The 19,721-nt window shown below is 39.8% G+C and overlaps 1 protein-coding gene across 1 annotated transcript in view; it reads right to left on the minus strand.

Annotated features, from left to right (window-relative positions):
* LOC100962815 (collagen alpha-4(VI) chain-like) overlaps positions 1-19,721 on the minus strand; it is a 100,914-nt gene that overhangs the window by 14,866 nt on the left and 66,327 nt on the right. The window contains exons 26-33 of the mRNA XM_003781866.1: positions 17,056-17,091; positions 16,891-16,953; positions 15,531-15,593; positions 14,004-14,039; positions 12,998-13,034; positions 10,216-10,227; positions 9,633-10,126; positions 1,438-1,528 (exon numbers count right to left, since the gene is read on the minus strand). Coding sequence (XP_003781914.1) covers positions 1,438-1,528; positions 9,633-10,126; positions 10,216-10,227; positions 12,998-13,034; positions 14,004-14,039; positions 15,531-15,593; positions 16,891-16,953; positions 17,056-17,091 — 832 coding nt within the window. The remainder of the gene's footprint in view (positions 1-1,437; positions 1,529-9,632; positions 10,127-10,215; positions 10,228-12,997; positions 13,035-14,003; positions 14,040-15,530; positions 15,594-16,890; positions 16,954-17,055; positions 17,092-19,721) is intronic.

Genomic DNA, 19,721 nt, shown 5'->3' on the forward strand with positions numbered 1-19,721 from the left:
TCTCACTTCAAAGAAATAATAAATATTTGAGGTGGTGATGTTAAGTAGTTTACATGCATCAAAACATCACATTGTACCCCACAAATATATACAATTATTTGTCAATTAAAAATAAAACTTTTTTTAAAAGGCACATATATTACTTCAGAAGACAAGCCTGTCACTTAAAGAAAAATAAATAAATAACATTTTTGAAAGCATATATTTTACTATGTCAAACAATTTTAATATTTTTGATAATATATTTTCAATTTATTCATTTTCCTCTATACATATTGGGAACCTTTATTCTTAGGATATCATAGGTTTAACCAGATGCCAAAGAAGTCTATGACACCAAGAAAGGTTTAAAACTCCTAGTAATAATTTAGTGCATTAGCACAGTACAGAGGTTGAAGTTCAGTAGCCAGACTGCCTGGTTCAGTTCACATCTATTCCTTAGTCACTGTGTGACCTTGAGTAAATTACTTAGCCTCCCCGGAGCTTCAGCTTCCTTATTTGTCAGATGGAGATAATGATGATAATAATGGTACTTGCCTTATGAGACTGTGGGATTCAAAAGAAAAGTGAGTTAATACATATGTAAGTGCTCAGAACACTGCCTGATGTGCAGTGAGAGTTTAATAAACACTAGTTAGGTTTATGTTTCTACATGAGAGAGCTAAGGCCCAGAAAGCAGGGATGTCATGAATGTGAAAGCACTTCATGAACTGTCATGTACTTTACAAATGGCAGCTACTGTGCTTGGCTTGACCAAGTTATCACAGCCATACCTCCTATGGCAGTGCTAGGTCTTAGTGAGATCAAGGGGAAGGAACAATGAAATACCCTCTTGAATTCACAACTCTGTCGTGACTGAAATGGATGTGGCTGAGAGATCTTCACATAAGAGCATGCAGGGATTTCAGCAAGAAGTTCTCTCTAGCACAGGCTAGTGTGGGGTGTGGAATAAATTGATGGAAACTGGATACCAAGAAACACCAAATAGCCAAAGTCCCACTGCTGGTCAATGGTGGGTCCGGACCTAGAACTCATGATTCTTAACTCTTAGTTCAGTGGTCTGCACATCACGCTAAGGTATTATGATGACAGGAACCACAAACTCAGCCATGCCCAGGAGCATTGCAGGACAAGAGAATGAGCAGAGCAGGCCAAGAGTAAAACAATGGGGAGGGCAGGGACTATATGTCACTAGCAGACACTTGCCCCATTAAGAGGGGTCAGGCACACTCAGCTGTGCTGACTGTGGCCACACAGGATTACAGGGTCTATGACTCCAAGGACAAGTCTGACTTCCTAAGAAAAACTGAAAATGCAGACTTGGGAAATTTCCAGATTTTAGAGCCTGCACATACCAAGTAAACACACAGCTGCAGAGCAGATCTGGCTTGTCACCACCAGTCACTTCTTCCTGAGCTGAAGGCTATCCAGGCTTACCGTGGCAGAGAGTACAGCGAACCATGTGCTCCACATCCTGTTCATACTCCATCTCCCAGATGAACAAGTGCAATCTGCTGGTCTCATCCATCTAATCCAAACACACACACAAGTTTATGATTAGCTGGATTTAATTTCAGGCTATGTTTTTCATGTTTTCTTTTATAATTCAGATGAGAAAAACATTCATTGGAGATATTAAAATAACATATAATTATATAAATATGTGTAAATAAACCAGCATTATATAGTACAATTATTTATAGTCATTTTGTTCTCTGATTCTAACCTGGCAATTGGGCTGCCAGTGATATGGGTTCATGAAGTGTGGGTCTTCAGATTCCCAACATGTATAAAACTTAGCCAGTGTCACGTTGTTTCAGAATGAGGGTAAGGAGAAGAGTGTTCAAGCATTTATAAATTCTATAAGTGAATTCTTCACAGGATGCAGGATGCAATGCAGTGGGAGCAATTAACATGAAGGGCAGACTCTTGAAAGGGAGTGGTCATTAGGTCATACAACATTGGAATGCAAAAAATTAGATTCCATGAGGGAGACCTCGCTAGAGCATTCCTCGTGTTTAGAGCTGGGACATATCACACCCAGAAGGTAAGAGTGAGAAGGAACCCAGGAAGGCTTTGTAGAGTTGTAAATTGATTTATCTCCTTCATTAGCCTTTCTAATTATGATTCACTTAATAACTGAAAATAGGCTTAAAATATGAATAATAATAAATCCAACAAGGTCCCTCTTCTTCCTAGGGAAGCAGCGGGACTGCATTTCCCAAACGCCTTTGCAGTTAGCTGATGTCACATGACTGGAGTCTAGCCAATAGGATGTAGGTAGAAGTGATATATGCAATTTCCAGTGCATGGTTGTATACTCCATTGCTCCCTCTTCTCTCATCTGCCAGACAGATATAGAGAATCCAGAAAAATATTTTCTTGCGTTGGGGTATAATAAGAGCACTACTAGAAGGAGCCCGTATCTTTAAAAAGCTGCATGCGTTTGGAGGGATCACTTCTGAGGTTTATCTTATAGGGGTACAGGCGAATCTTTCTAAGAGTAGAATGTGAACGTTTTAAAGCAATAACTGAGAAAATGACATGAAGGCTGTGTTGAGCAGTTGATGGAAGTATTTCAGATTGCATGTGAAAACCCCACACTGTACCCCAGAAGTGCATTAATGTACATAGTTACCATTCAATAAAAAAAATAAAAATAAAAAATAAAAATAATATAAATAAATAAATAAATAAATAAAAAGCTGCATGCAGTAAAACATGCCTTCCTTACACCACATATACACAAGGGCCAACATTTCCTATAATGTACGTGGAAATGTCAGAAGTTACCCTTTATTGTGTCAAGTCACTGTCACATGGGGAGGAATGGCTTCACAGTTAACCTGCCTTGACTAATACAGATTATGTGCAGCACTACCACCTCATGATGAAACCAGAAATGCTTTCAGATTGTTTCTCTCAGGATTTGAGATGAGGTTTTCAAAGAGGTAGATGTCTAAGCTTAGTCATGTCTATTCTTTTATTTACTCTCTGTTAAAGCAGACAGAGCCACACTGAGAGTCAGCTTCTCCCCCTTCATCTGTGTGGCCAGGAAAAAAGTAGGCTCTGGGTCCTCCTTTAGGTAGCAAGGGCTGAGGCTCTGAAGATGTTATGCTAGTCAAGGATTACTTTAAAAAAGAATTTTCTGTAACATATACCCATTATGCATTCTTCACTCTTTATATCTGAGACTGTATCACATCCCAAACATTGTCTTTCACAGCCAACTAAAGGTAAAGAACTATGAAGAGTAGAATGTTTATGTCACTGTAACATGCACACAAAAGAAACGAGGGAACATTCCCAAGAGAAAGGGAAAAAATATTTGAGAAGAAAGGCAAAAAGCATCTTCTCTTGTTTCTCATGTAGCAAAAGCAACCTTAAATTACACTTTTTCCTTACTTAGGAATTCAAACTAACCAATCATTCAAGACTGATTGAACAGTTAACCACATGAAAGTTTTAGTAAGCCCTGTGGAAATACAAAGATGACATGGCCACCTCTTCAAAGGGATTAAAAAATAAGTGGAAGGATAGAAAAATGATTTTGCAAATAAGGATGAACTCCAATGATATGTCTTAGGAACACAGGAAGATAAGAGTCATTTCATGGGAAAGGGGCAGAGGAGACCTGATAAAGTTTATGGTATTTGGCACTTTTGAGGGAATGAGTAGGGTATTTAACAGGAAAAGAATCAGGGAAACGCAATCCAGTGTGAAGGAACACCATGTACAAAGGCCCAGAGGTGGACAGTGCTTATCTCTGGAATTATGCTCAATGTCCTCACTGCCCACAAATTAGAGAACACCCATCTCCCACGTGCAGCCTCACAGCACATCTGAAACCCAGAACTCTGTGCCGCATGGAGAAGCTGCATGCTGAAAGAGTGCAGAGTAGCCAACGTTCAACATTCAGGTCTACCTCCATAATCATCAGATCTGAGTATTAACCAAACCTAATGGGTCTACTTAATCACCGAGGATTGAGAAAACAGTGTAGGCAGGCATATGACGCATCGCTTGCTTTACTGGAAATGACACGAGGTGATTTGGAAGTCTTCTGAAACCAAGATCCATGGCAATGTGTCAGGAGATATGAGGAGCCCAGGATAACTCTAGGAGCATCAGTTTTACCCTAACAGTTGTGGGGAAATGCTAAGTTAGTGTACCTTATTTTTAAATCACAGGAAGCATGGGTGAAGTGTGTTATGAAGTTTGGATTTTTAAAATAGCCTGAATGACATTTCAAACAAATCCAAACATTTCCCCAAGTCTGCACGAATTCATACTCCTCCAGGTTACAGATGGTTCATGGGGAAAGTTATGTGCAGCACTAGCAGATGAAGGTGTCAAAGAGCTGGATCAAGTCCTTGATCTGCTGTTGTTGTCTATGTGGCCTTCAGAAAACCTCTGGCGTCAAATTCCTCTGCAACAGTTTTGGGTGCGAGTCAATGCCACTTAGTTCTCTTCTTGTTCCAAGGCAGCCTGGTCCCAGGTTACTGTCTTCTGTTATTTGCTTCATGCTCAGGATAATGTGTCACCTCTTGTACTCTCAGAGCACATAACTCTTCTATCTGCTTGTTGGAAAACTATCAAATTCAACTTAATTTGAATACCTATAATAGAACTTGAAGTTGTTTTTTTTTTTTTAGCTTTTCTTAGGAAAAATAACTTTATGCTCATGCTTAAAATTTGTACTGTTCTTACAAAAAAAAAAAAATGTGGGAACAAGTACACAAAACCACAATGGAAATCCACAGGGAAATTATGATTCAGTATTTATTCATCTGCACGTAGCTGTTACTAATAAACAATTATGTTGACTTCGGACTTGCCAGCATGGTCCTTGGCATGGTCTTACCAAGTAGATACTTCTTGAGAAAGCTCAAGCAGAGAGATAGCATAGAAGCGAATCCCAGTGTGAGGAAAGGGAAAAACTGACTATATGATTCCTACAGCAAACTCAGCACCAGAGAAGGAAATATCAAAAGCCAAGGGCCTTAAATATTACCCAAGAGATTGAGACTGAAAGTTTGCCTATAGTTTTAATCGACAATTTGGCAATTCTCTTAACCAGCTGTATTACTAATATCCCATTGTAGTTGATGAGGACTAGTTGTGTACTAAAAACAAGAATATATTGAGGAGAGAGGATATGTCATGGGGAGGTTACATTAACATACTCTATTGATTAACAGACAGAAAGACATTTTCTCAAGAAGTACAAGGACAACCCTCAAACCTTGGCCCTCAATAGTAAAGAACTGCCCATGATCCCTGACCTGGAGTTAAATTCAAGGCATTGGCTATTTTACTAAGCTGCAGATGCCGCAGGACAATGTTCTTTCCTTGGACTGAGTTGGGGGAGGCTCTTGGCTTAGAATAGATGGGGGAAAGAGAGTGCTAGGGAGGAATATTTGCCATGGACAGAAGAACAGCTAACTGGTCCCTAAGGGGAGAGCATTAGAAACCATCTGGTATCAAGTTGAGGTAAGGGTTTGGAAAACAAGGAAGAAAACCGGGAGAAGTAGAGAGAAGAAAACAGAGGGAGAGAGTAGCCATGTGATCTGTGACTGGCCCCAGGAGCTGGAGTCCAGTTTCAGCTCCTGCCAGCTGGCATGGTCCCACCAAAGGCTTCCATGAGCAACTGACTTTTCCTGGACTCCCTAGAAAACATCAGCGGTCAGTATTAAATTGAAGGTAAGTTGCAGAGTGGGACTTGGTAACTACATATATTGGAATGCAAATTCCAGGACTGTGTAGAGTAGAACAACACTTCCCCTCCGACCTTCACTTACCTCATCTGGGAAATGTAGGTTACAGTTATTAACGTGTAGGATACCTGCGAGGCTTAAGATCACTCCTGCTGGGAGGGCACCATCCCAGTGCCCTTCTATGAAGACTGCTAAGATTCGCTCTTTTACTAAGACTGTTTCTCTCCCTCAAAGACTATTTCTCTCTCTCTCCCTTCTGCGAATAGCCCTCAGGCACCTAAGGGGAGCTGTTCCCGAGCAAGGTAGCACAGTGGTCCGCATCTGGACAATAGATAAGCTGAGGCTGGAGACCTGGCCAGTCCTGGGCCCCAAGAGCTTGTAGCATGGGAGCTGAGACTTCATAAGCACTCGCTAAATGGAAAATACCAGATTTCATTAATAGTTATGAGAGAAAGAGCATTCCTAAGGACCTGGAGAGGATGGTAATATAATGACCTACATTAAGTAATACACATAGAAAGTATTGGACATCCCTGTTTATCCCCCAAAGTGAGTTTATCCCCACCTTGAAGCCTTGGTGTCAAAATAGCATGCCCAAATTACATATGGTACAGCATTTGAGGCCTCACTGCCTAATTCCTTGGTGGCTGGTCCTGGCCTTACCGCATTAATAATCTAATGCAGAACACAGCAGCCACAGACCTCAGTGGCAGGCCATTGCTGGCTGCCTACATCACACCACACTGGCTTTCTTCAAAAAAGAGTATCCTCAACTTGTGTTAGATACGCTGATTATTCCAATGTGATAGTTACACAGCACATACATGTATCAAAATATCATTTTGTACCCCATAAATATAGGCAACTATTGTTTGTCAATTAAAAATAAAATAAAACTAAAAACAAATTTATTTTGATTGCCCCCCAAAATAAGAAAGAATATCCTACTGCAACTTTTTTGAATTCTGAAATTACACTAAAATTAAAAATTACCCGAAACTTTCTTTGGCCTTCCTCTTAATGTTTTCATCTTTTAAGTGTGATTTTTTTCTTTTTCCTGATACTCAGCATTCTATGCCTTGGAATGTTTTTAAGAGCAATACATAGGAATAAAAATAGAGTCAGTTGATAGACAGAACTCACTGTTACTCTAAAGGTAAAATGCATAAATACAGGAAAAGAACTTGGAGTTTTAATGTCTCTTCCTGTTTTTCACTTTTGAACTCAGAATCCCATGGCTAATGGGAATTCCAAACTTGGAGCAAATTATTCAGCTTCTCTGTGTCTCAGTTTCATCATCTGAAAAGTTAGTTCATGACATTATTTATCTCAATGGGTTATTGTAGGGATTAAACAAATCAACAAGATATTAGAACAGTGCCTGGATCAACAAACGTGAGCTAATTTTCTTAGGCTTTCTTTCAAGGGAATGTGTGCTAGAGGAGAAAAGTAAAATTTGAAACCTGGCCCACAAATTGCATTTTCTCTGTAATTCTCTGCTTTTTCAATTTAAAAATGAATCTAATGAAGTCATGTTTTGAGACATAAGGCAATTAAACAGTTCTTATCAATGGGATGAAGCACAGATAGTCCAAACACAGTATCGTAGTTTTATTTAAGGCTGTGACAACTCAACGGATGGTTTTTAAAAAATCTTCTCAGTATGCATCGCAGCCTCTGAGCATGTTTAAATGGACTGAGAAGTTAGGACATCTGTTTATATCATCATTTCCAATTGAACAACCATCATTTCCCCAGGAGAAGCATGTGAGTGTCATTCTGAAAAATTAAAGTATCACAGAGGTGAAAGACAAAAGCTCCACACATAATCAAAGAGAATCTTCAGGCCCAGCATTCAGAAGAAAACTCACAGGCTATTTCCACGCTCCTAACTGAATCCCCCTAAGGCTAACAGAGAGGGGAAGGTTAAGGGCTGCAATATGCCCAATTGTGAAGAAATGAGGATTTTCTGAAAAGCCCTGAGAATGCTGTCATTATTCTGACTGTTTCTCTCCCTACTAATGTCACCAGAAATGAGGTCATTCATTATATCAGAGCTGGCAGGCACCATTTAACATCCTTTCTAAGCCATTAAATGTAAACAACAGAGTTGTCTCCCAGCATCCTGCAGCAAAACCATGTCGAAAAAAAAAAAATAAATAAATGAAAAGGAGAGCAGACAGAAATGACAAAACTGAGTTCAAGTACATTCAAACCAGCACGTTCTCACATCCCATTATAGGGAACCTAACGCAATTAGCAGGGCAAGAACATCATGACAAAGGATCACCTATAGATTCGAATACTGTCAAATACAGAGGCTCCCTAGGATCCTCTCTCAGAGAGCAGCACTAGTGATCACTTGAGGAGAGATAATCGCACCCCTGAGATATAGATGACTTAATTGCACCCAGATGGGAGCCTAGCTAACAGTTGCAACCGTCTCTCCATTTTCCAGCTGAGCAAAGTAAGACCCATGAAGAAACTTGTCCAAAGGCACCTCCTTATTGATGGAAGAGCCAAAGACCAAAGCCACATTTTTAATTTAAATTATTATACCTTGCCTTTATTAATCCATTCAAGAAGTAATTTAGAATGCCCCCCTACCAAGCCAGCCCCCCGCACCCCCACCACCCCCCCATCCAGGCATCCTGCTAAGCAAGAGGGATGTAATAGGGAACAAGGACTCATCCTCCTCTGTATTCTAACTTTGTTTCTCAGCCTAAAAGACTTGGTCCGTCCTTCCCAACAGTTTGCAAGCTGTCACAGCTTTATCTATTGATTCTTAGAAACATAGTCACAGCTGTGTCAACAAAATCTCTCACGTATCACTTCTGCTAACACTCAACCTTCGGAGAAAATTAAGTGGTCTGCCACAGCTGAATTCATCAGCTATTAAGTTGAATCTTATGACATTTGTATATTTGCAGGTCAGCAATGGTTAAGTATCGGCAATGTCCCACGGTTCAACCTAATATTCATAAGCATCCTAGAAAATTTTAAGGGAGCCACCCTTCATTTTGATAAATCATCCCAGATATTCCACAAAAACGTGTTGCATGGGTTCCAATTAGAAAAGCAAAGTCTGGAGAATAAATGAATAAATTGCAGCATGCTACGAATATCTGTGGTGGAACACTCCAGAGGAATAAGAAAGAACAAATTAACCATGTACACAAAGTGGATGAACAAGGAGAACAGACATTATGTTGACTGGAAGAAGCCAGGTACAAGTAAGTACACGCTGTATGACTCAGTTTATATGGAGGTTCAGAAGAGGCCAAAACTATTTGATCGTGATAAAAGCAGATGAGCAGTTGTCCTGACACTGAACATGTTCAGTGTCACATCTTGGTCACATGGATTTCAAATATATAAAAATTCATCTATCCATACACTTAAAATAACTATACCTTTTCCACTTTGTTATATGGGTATGTATACTATATCCCAGTGCAAAAAAAAAGAGGAATAAAATTATAGTCTGTGACTCCCAAGGACACAGTTTAGCTAGCAGTTAAGCACAGGCTCTAAAGGCAGACAATATCAGTCTGGCGCCAACTGGCTGCTTGACCTTTGATGATTATACTTAATCTCCTCTAAGCCTTGCTTTTCTTATGCCCAAAATGTACATAAACAATAACACCTGCCTTATGCAGTTTTGGGAATCATAAATAAGGCAATGTTTACAAGGCATGTGTCACATGTGTTAAGAATAGCCACTCAGTATGAGGAGTCATCTCATTAGCAGTAGGGTCTACACTGGGCCCCTCACACCTTGCATACACATCAGTTTGGGGGGAATTCCTCCTCTGAATGGCTCTTGCCCTTTCTGTGGTCCTTGTTGGAGAGGTAAAAACCAGCTGTAACGCCCTCCCCATGCTCCCCTGCCCACCAGTGGATCCTTTGGCATACCAGCAGGACATCTGGGAGGTTGTGCTCCTTTGTGAAGGTGATGACCACAGGGATGATGCCCACTGCCCCAAGCTCCAGGGTAGCTGTGCTGATGGAAGCTGCATCATAGGCTGAGCCTGCCTGGAAGAACACAGCCACCTTCCTCATGAGAAGGCCCGAGCGCACACGTTTAAACACATGTCTCGCCATAAACCTCATCGTGGCCCCCAGATTCCTATGGCCAGATGACCGTTCCAGAGGGATCTTCCTGACAGCCTCCAGGAGTGCACGCTTCCCCATGTAGTCTGAGAAACGAACCAGGTAGTCTGTTTTGGTGTTGTAGGAAACAATGGCCACTCGGGCACCTGTTGGGCAGTTACTCTCACTTATTTCCATCTTCATCAACAGAGATAATAAAATGTCTCTCATCCTCTCAAAATCTAACTGGGAGACGTTATTTGACATGTCCAAGGCAAAGCCCACTTCAGTCGGGAACGCTGGACATTTGGAAACACCTTGATACAATGAATACACATATTTAAGATTTCCTGTAACTCCTCTGAACAGATGAGGATTTAAGTGACTAAAAAGGAATATAATTTACCTTTTGAACAAGCTAGAAGGAGAATTATTTTGGAAAGAAAAGAAAACATTGTTAGTTTGACGTATGCAGTAGCATCTTTCCACAGGCATGCCCCAGTATGAAAAACCATCCACTTGGAGAAATTTAAGCATAGCCTTCTCAAATTCCTACCTGAGTGTGGCAGAGTTCTCTACTTGTTCCCCAATATCCCTTCCCTCTTGGGGCGGCACCTATGGCCCAAAAGGGTAGGGTGCCAATCCCATATGCCGGAGGTGGCGGGTTCAAACCCAGCCATAGCCAAAAGCAAACAAACCAATATCCCTTCCCTCTTTTTCTATAGTAATAGGACCCCATGCTCTGCCTAGGCACATGGCTGCCTGGAACAAACATTACATTTCCCAATGGAGTAGCCATTTTGCTAAGTTCTGGATAACAGAACAAGAAAAATGGAAGGGGCAACTTCAGAAATGTATCAATCTCCTGCTGGCTGAATGTTGGTATGATGGCTGAAGCTTCATAAAGTTCTTAGATCATGAGGTGATTTGGAGAATAGCGCACACCTCACAAACACAATGGCTGAACAAGAAAATAAAGAGATCATATCCCCAAACACCAAGGGCCCCATTTCAACCTGACTACTTCCAAGCTTTGATTTGAGAAATACTTTTAGGCCATCGTTATTGAGGATTTAGGTCACATTCAACTAAACTTAAATTTAACTAATACATTGAGTTATTTTGAAATTACATGATCAATATTACACGTATGTAATGAGTATACACATGTACATAAAAATATATTTTAATTATAAACTATACATACTATGTCCAAGTGTATGTACACAAGTAATATATTTTGTAGGAAATATTAGAAAAATAAAAAATTAAAATTGTCTTTGATTTATCATATATATAGATATGTAGATAGATTTACTTTATTTTATAACACTTGGAGCTTAGGATATGTTATATTCTTAATTTTTTCACTTACACATGATGATTTTCTGCCATCGATAAATTTAGGGCAATATGATCTACTCTATAAGATTTCTTGGCTCGGCGCCTGTGGCTCAAGCGGCTAAGGCGCCAGCCACATACACCTAAGGTGGCAGGTTCGAATCCCCAGCCCGGGCCCGTCAAACAACAATGACGGCTGCAACCAAAAAATAGCCAGGCGTTGTGGCGGGCGCCTGTAGTCCCAGCTACTTGGGAGACTGAGGCAGGAGACTCGCTTGAGCCCAGGAGTTGGAGGTTGCTGTGAGCGTTATCACCATGGCACTTTACCCGGAGTGACATAGTGAAACTTTGTCTCAAAAAAAAAAAAAAAAAAAAGATTTCTTCAACCAATGTCCCTTTGTGATGAACATACTTGTACATGTATCTGTTCATATTTACCTAATTATAGCCCTAAATAAATTTCTGTAATTATGGACATTGATATACATAGTCCAATGGCTCTTCAGAAAACTATACCAGTTTCCACTCCCACCAGCAGGGTGCACTCTTACATATTTCCCAATTTGGTAGGAATTTCTGTCATTTTGGAAATGTTTTCAATGTGAAAAACAAAAAGAGTATCTCATTATTTTAATTTGTATTCTTGACTTCTTGTAAGATGGAACATTTTCATGGGTTTATTATTCATTTCTATTTTTTTCTTTTATGAATCCCTGATTCATGTCTTTTGCTAATTTTCAATTTAAAAGATTTGCCTCTTATATTTAGATACAACTATTAAGAAATATCTGTCTTGGTAGGTAAAAATGATCGAGTGGCAGCAATTCTTTCTGTTTTCACATTATTTAGCAAGGAAGTTAAGTCCTTCACTCAAGTCCATTGCATATGTTACAAATCATTTTTCCCTTTTTCTGTTTGCTTTTGACTTCCTGGTGCCCATTTATGTGAATGGGTTTTAACTTTTAATATGGTCAACTGGCATATGCTTTTTCTTTTTGGTGATAGTGATGGCATTATTCTTTATGATTGATAGGAGAAAAAGGATTCCAGAATCTCCCTGAAGAACCAGTGCATGGTAACAGACAGAACGTGGAAAGGTTAGGCAAATAAGGGCAGGATGATTGTAAAGAAAACCTGAACATTCAAACTAAACAATTTGCCAAATCGGCATTCTTGCCCTATTGAGAGTAAGTGGAGAAAAGTAAGTATTATAGGATGCCAATGTCCTGGAATACATTGAAAACAGTAAATAAATTCCCCCAATCCGAGAGTATGGGAGAACATTACTTAAGATTTAATGATTCATAATTCCATTTTTAAAAGATAAATGTACACTTATAATTCAGGCATGACAAAATTGATACATGTAACCAAAAACATTTGTACCCCTATGATAGTTGGAAATTTAAAGAAATGTAATAATACATGTAAATAAAATAGGTTACATTTCTTTTCAAAGGGTCACTATTGGTCCTTCTTGTTTAAATGTATGACATAAAAAGACTGAAGCTCCTATTTGTTTTGTGATAACAAGCAGCAAGATTCAGACATTCAAGTGTGCAATTATCACCATGCTTCGTGGGGCATAATATTATTCGGTGACATTTTTCTTCATTGTTCAGATGGCATGCCCTTCAACCCACTTCATTTCTGAGGTCACAGTGGGAATGCTTACTTACCTCAGAAGGGACTGAGCCCAACATAGTGATTTATAAGAGCCTTTGACAATGACAAGGCACATCCCAAACCTCAGTCACATCCTCAGGTGACTTATGCCCCCAGTCCATGATCCATCCATCCCCACTTCATACCACTCACTCCTTTTGAGCCTTTCCCAAACAACTTACGGCAGTTTTCTTGAATGAGATTAACAATTTCACAAGGCTGTTGAAAGATGGAAAAAGACAGGGAAAAGGAAAAAGTATTTAACTTGAAGCATATTTTGCTTCACCCTTGTGACTTCGAAATGTCATCTGATAGTTACCAGTGCCTATCTGAAGCTTTTTAATCTACAACAGAAAGCCCAAAACATGTTAGAGCAGATGAAACCAACCAACAATTATATTTCTGAATCCAGTGGATATTTTAAAGGATTTAAAAGATTTTATATCCAATACAGTGCCCATATTATTAAAGATCCATAGATAAGGGATACCTATTTTATCTGCTTTACAAGTAATGGAATCAAACCTGATTTTGAGGAAGCTTAAATACAGGAATGTCAGTGGAAAACACATGGAAATGTTTTAAATTCTCGAATAGCTATATTAGCAATTCTAATAACACTTCTTCAGAATGGCTCCCAAAAGAGTAATCTCAAAACCTCCCCTGGTAATTCTGCTTCTTTACTCTGATCCCTTCCTCTCTGCTCTCTACTTCCCTCGACCCCAGACCCTGTCACTCCCTGCTCCTCAGCTGCCTTCACACCCCCAGCCTCCTGTCTAAGAGTATTTTTGTACTTGGGAGATGAAAAGTCATCATTTCAGGTATGCCAGGAGACACAAAAACCTGTACTATCCATGTGTTGGTTTAGAAATCCTTTTTAAGTAATTTTTGAGCTTTACAAAAAGGGACATTACAGAAAGTTAATAGCCTCTGAGTCTTTTTCTCTTTATCATGTCAACTGGTTTTACTCAGAAACCTCCAGATTCCCTGCTGGATTAAAAATGTTGAAGTATTTTTATTTGAATCGGTTATAACATTTCAAAGTAAAGTTGATAAATTTAAAGTACTAACAGAATTTGTAAGAGTAGAAACTAAAGAATCTCTACAACTAGCAGATTTCTATTTTGTGAAAGCTGAAAGCTCTATGTTCTGAAAATAATAAAGCTTAGAATTAAAATCTTCACCTACCGTCATATCTACCAAACCTTTGGGACCCTTGATGCCCTGGAAAGAACAGAAACTTGGGTTTAAAATGCAAGATTCTGAAGTCCAACATATTCTTCTGCAGAGTGGCCAAGGCATCTGTGACATTTCCTCACACTACATGGAACACCTTCTGCCCTTCGCTCCTTGCCCTGGAGTTCTGTCTGACCCCTTAAAGAAAAAGGCTAGAGTGACTAACAGGTATGTCGGGGTCCAGGAGGCCTAGACAGATGATACATAAAGACTCTTAGATGGCAGGGCACATGGCTCATGCCTATAATCCTAGCACTCTGAGAGGCCAAGGTGGGTAGATTATTTGAGCTCAGAAGTTCAAGGCCAGCCTGAGCAACAGAAAGACCCCCATCTCTAAAAATAGCCAGGTGCTGTGACAAGTGCCTGTAGTCTAGATACTTGGGAGGCTGGGGCAAGAGGATCACTTAAGACCAAGAGCAGTTTGAGGTTGCTGTGAGCTATGATGCCATGCACTTTACCAAGGGTGACAAAGTGAAACTCTGTCTCAAAAAAAAAAAAAAAAAGACTCTTAGATGACCAGGTCATCTTGAAACCAAGCCATAGTTTAGGATCAAATTCAAGAAAAGGAGAGGCCATGCAAGATGCCAGGATCATTCACAGATAGTTTTAAAGTAGATTCCAGTTGTTCATCTATGCTTTCTTTTTGGACCACACTGCACCACCCTGTTTCTGCTCACATATTGAGTAAGTCTTCCTGAGAATCCTTCAGGTTAGAGTTCATGGCTCCAACCACTCTGGGAACCTAGCGATCATTGCTCTTGTTTAGAGTCTACAAGGTAGTAATTTGTGACTTCAGGCAGGTAACTACAATCCTCTCAGCCTTTGTTTCCTTGTCTGTAAGATGGCATGAATGATCCATTTACCTCTCAGATTTTTGATTCTCTGACATTGTTGCATCTCTCCAATAAACCCTACACTGCAGTAATACTACCAGATTGAAGCTGCAGCTGACCTACTGTGCCATCCTCATGGAAGGACACAGCCTAGCCTCCTAGGACAAGACACAGGGCAGAGCAAGCATAGCTTCAAAGTCTTTCCTTTAATACCAAATAAACTTTCAGGGAAGTTTTAAAATATTTGTGGGCTTACAACACTATTAGTTTAGTTAAGATTATATAAATGTTATATTTTGTTGGGCTTTCCTTCTGATTTTTGCATAAATGTTGTTGCTTCTTTTGTTTGCATTAATTATACTCACTCTCCTGTGAGTTTTATGTATTATTTTATGTAGTTAGAGAGATTTATATATCTCTAATCAGTTCAATATCTTCCCCATGTTCTAATGAAAAATATATGTTAGGTAAATACATTGTCAAAAGCCTTGAAGCCAATGTCCTCTAAAGCAAATTTGGCCCATTCCCTATATAGATCCTCTTGTGTGTCCAAAATGCCTGTTTCGTCTTTAGATATGACTCTTATCAAACTCTAATTCATTTTTACACAAAGGTTAAAATTGGAAAGGGGAAGGGTACATGTTACCATTTTTCCTGGTGGGCCTTGGTCACCTGGAATTCCAACAAATCCAGGAAAGCCAGAATTACCCTAAAAACAACCAAACCAAAAGAATAAGTCCCCCCCATAATTATGACTTGATACTTAATTATAACCATCAGACACAGTTTAGGATATCAAGTTTTCACTATAGCTAGGGCCAGTGGGTCTGCTTTTGACCAGTTAGTTTGTGTTTCGGTGGGATGAGACATGGAAATGAGAAAGAGATGTGGATCTCTTTATGGGAAAGCCAAACTTCCCCCTACATACCCAAGTCCAGACATGCAAATATGTGCATACACATGAAAACTCATACTTCTAGATAGAGCTTCAAACAATGACTCAATGCTCAGTTGAGTCTCAAGGTCATATAATAAAAACAATGTGAGAAGTCAGCATTGAATGCAAGATAAAGAAAAAATTCCCCCACCACCTTCTGGTCCCTAGTGTCTCAGAAAAGTTGTATGATGGCCATAGGCTCACTGCTTATATTCCAGGTATTTGAAATTGATACAGAATTATCTGCATATAATTAAAGTTTTATCTTTTTTATTTGAAAGAAGAAGGAAAATGCTAGTTGACCATGGTAACCACAGCCAGCAGCAAGCAAAGTTAGGCATAGATCTTTTTTTTTTTTTTACATCCTTGCCAATGTATGAAAATATTGATTCTTTAGTACCTGGAAAATGCACAGCCCTTTTCCTTTTCTCTTTCCTGAAGTGCAAACTAGTCTATGTCTTTTTTTCTAGAAGGCTTTGGCCTCTGAGGTCTATCAGCTAAATACTACCAAAATGTTAGATAGCCAGAGTTACTCTTTCCAAAAAGAGCTGCCAGTGATTGTGACTCTTCAAGACTGAATTTTCAGAACATGAAGAAATGGCTTTTTAGTGGAAAGTTCCATAATGCACAGTGGACTCAAAGTTCACCAAGATGGAGACCACATGCTTGAACATCACTCTTAAAATAGTTAAGAGAAAAATAAGGCTGGGAAGAATCCTAAAGAAACAGCAAACAGCAATATTTGCTCTATGGCTAAAACAATTGCAAACGATTTCTAGACTTACCAAAGACAGAAATGCCCCCAAACTTGTTTTTAGAAGGTTGATGTTACATAACTGAAATGCCAACTTGGATTTTTAGGTGTTATGCTTTGGTAGACTGCGTTTGTGTTCAGAAGATAAATGAGAGTGGGATTGAGGGGACAGTGAGGTAGCCCAGGGATGGTGTGGAGCATGCATTGACTGAGGAGGAATGGGCTTCCTTCCAAGAAGTCCATTAACCCAACAGGAAAATGCTCCTGTGGTGACGTAAGCTTCTACTGATCTTGGGAAGTTCATCTTGTTCTTACCCTCTTCCCTCTGATTCCCTTTGCTCCCTTCTCTCCTTGGTGGCCTGGGTCACCATCTTCTCCCTTAATATAGCAAAATCAGATCTTTGAATATAAAGAAAAATAAATTCAAACAAATGACGAAAGAGCATACCAGTTGATGGGCCCAGAAAAATATCTTCTTACTTGTGCACCAGGATAGCCAGGAAATCCGGGTTCACCCTAGTGTCAGAAATGAGATTAAGTCTTGTTTAATATAACATCATGTGAATAGATATTTCCTTAGCATTCCTTGGAGAAAAGGAAAAAAACTATAATTTTGAGGAAACAGACTCAAAACAAGTGCCAGGAAAAACAACTAGCAACAGTCGTTATCTTGAGCTACTCTCAAGTGGCCATATTTCATTCCTTTAATTCAACATGAAACAACTTGTAAATGATTTTTATAAATTTTCCTTTTCCTTTAAGTATTGTGTAATAAAACTTCCATCTTAGGCATTTTTATCTCTTGGGTTAAATACCCAAAGATTCAATACAAGGAATCTTCCTACAGGGAAGGAGGAACCACACTGGCTGTTGGGAAGCAGGTATTCAGCGTCAGAACCAAAGACATACAGCAAAGCAATCATTTATTCAGCCAACTATTTATTCAGTATCTAATGTGTGATAAGCACTTCTCTAGGCACTGGAGTGCAGTGAACAGAACAAAGAATTCCTTTGTGCTAGTGAGGAAGAGAGGGGACAAAGAAATATGTAACATGTCAGGGAAAGATAAATTCTATTTCAGAAAGGGGCTTAAGAAACAAAGAGTTACATGTGCTCAGGGCGGGGAGGTGTTATTTTATATAAGGTGGTCAGTCAAAGACTTTCTGGAGATGGCATTCCGACAAAGATCAACATTAATTAAGGAAGGAAGCCAAGCAAGTATCTGGGAGAGAAGTGTTCCAGGCAGAAGAAAGAGTATGTGAAAAAGCCCTGAGGCAAAAGAATGCATGTGTTGAACTACCATCTGGGCTATGATAAAAATAAAACTTTTAGTTAAAAAACTTTAAAATAAGGGAATGAACATGTGCTGCCATGTTTGAGGAAGACGGAAGCAGATGGGAGGGAAGGTGGTGAGCAGGAGGAAACTCAGTCAGAGAGTTCACAGAGAGGCCACATTGTGGCCAGAGACCAGGCCAACAGTGGGTTTTATTCTGAGTGACACGGAGAGCCACAGCAGGGCTCTGAAGAAAGGAACGACATGCTCTGACTATGCTGTTAAAGATGTCTTTGGCTGCTGCATGGAGAGCTAACTATCTGAGGCAAGGGAGAAGCAGAGGCCAATAAGTGGCTATTACAGGAAGACAGAAAATCATGTTGGCTTGTCCAGAGGGTGGCAGTGCGGTGGTAAGAAATGAGGAAATGGAGGATATATTTTAAAGATAGACTCACCATGATTTGTTGATGTTGATGGATTAAATAAATGTAGGGGCTGAGACAAAGCTTATCAAGAGCAGCTGCAAGTATCTGTCCTGAGCAACTGCAAGGATGGCTTCTCCACTCCCCGGGATGGGGAGAGCTGGAGGAAGGGCAGGTTGTTAAGGGAATCAGTTCTGGATGACTGGATGTATGATGATATTAAGGCATTATCATTAATTCTTAGATGTGATGATAGTATTTGCTTATGTTTTTAAAGAATCATTGAAAGATGCAACCTACAATAGCTATGCATGGAGTATATGATATATGGGATTTCCTTCAAATTAATTGGCATGGGGGTGAGGGGATAATGGAATAAGGGGAATATAAATAAAACAAAACAAAAATGGCCAAGGTTTCTTCATTGTTTGAGCTAAGTAATGGATACATGGGTGAGGCAGAGGGGTATCATTATAGTAGCCTAGCCACTTTTATTTATTTCTAGACTTTTCTATAATAAAAGGTTCACAAAATGAAAAATAAAGTTATTTGAGGCTCTCCAATTTTAAGATGCCTATTCAATGACTGCTGGGACACATTTTTGGAATTTAGGATATTGGTCCAAGCCAAAGAAATAAATTGGAGATCCCAAGATAGATGGTTCTTGGTGTCATGCCATGGAACTGGATATTCCTAAGAAATGTCACCTGAGCGGGTGAGTAAAGAGGGAGAGAAGTATGAGAACAGAGTCCTAAGTTTCCCAATATTTAAAGGTCAAGAAGATCCAGAAGATCCAGCAGAGGAGACTGAGAAAGCGCAGCCAGGGAAGCCAGGAAAGTGAACTGTACTGGAAGTTGAGTGAGGGAAGGATTAGGAACAAGCCTGTGAGCAACTTTATCAAATGCTCCTAAGAGACAGAGTATGAGGAGGGCAGGGAGATGATGACTGGATTTAACAACATGGGGTTCGCCTCAACTAAAGCAAATGTAGCTGAGTGAGGACAGCCAATGGTAAAGCCTCAGCTGGCATCAGTTTCTCGACCTCAGCACTACTGATATTTTGGACCTGATGGTTCTTTGTTGTGAGAGACTGTGCTGTGTATCATGGGGTGTTAAACAACACTCTGGTCTCTACCCAGTAGATGCCAGTAGCACCTCCTCCTCTAGTTGTGACAATTGACACAGAGGAGGAGGTGCTATTGGCATCTATTGTCGCCAGACATGCCAAGTGTCCCCTTGGGGATAAAATCACTCCTGGTTGAGAACCCCTTGTGCAGACTACTCCTTCAATCAGTTTGGCTGGAGAGAATTGGGCAGTGGGAATATGTAGTGAACTGATGGGTTTGGGGATTTTGTTTTTCTAAATATGGGAGACCTTCCCACCTCTTTGTATGGGAATAATTTACAGAGGAAAGATATGGTGCTACATGAGAGGACAGTGACTCTCTGTGA

This window comes from Otolemur garnettii, unplaced genomic scaffold (assembly GCF_000181295.1).
Source record: "Otolemur garnettii isolate 467f Iridium unplaced genomic scaffold, OtoGar3 scaffold00002, whole genome shotgun sequence".
Classification (NCBI taxonomy): Eukaryota; Metazoa; Chordata; class Mammalia; order Primates; family Galagidae; genus Otolemur; species Otolemur garnettii.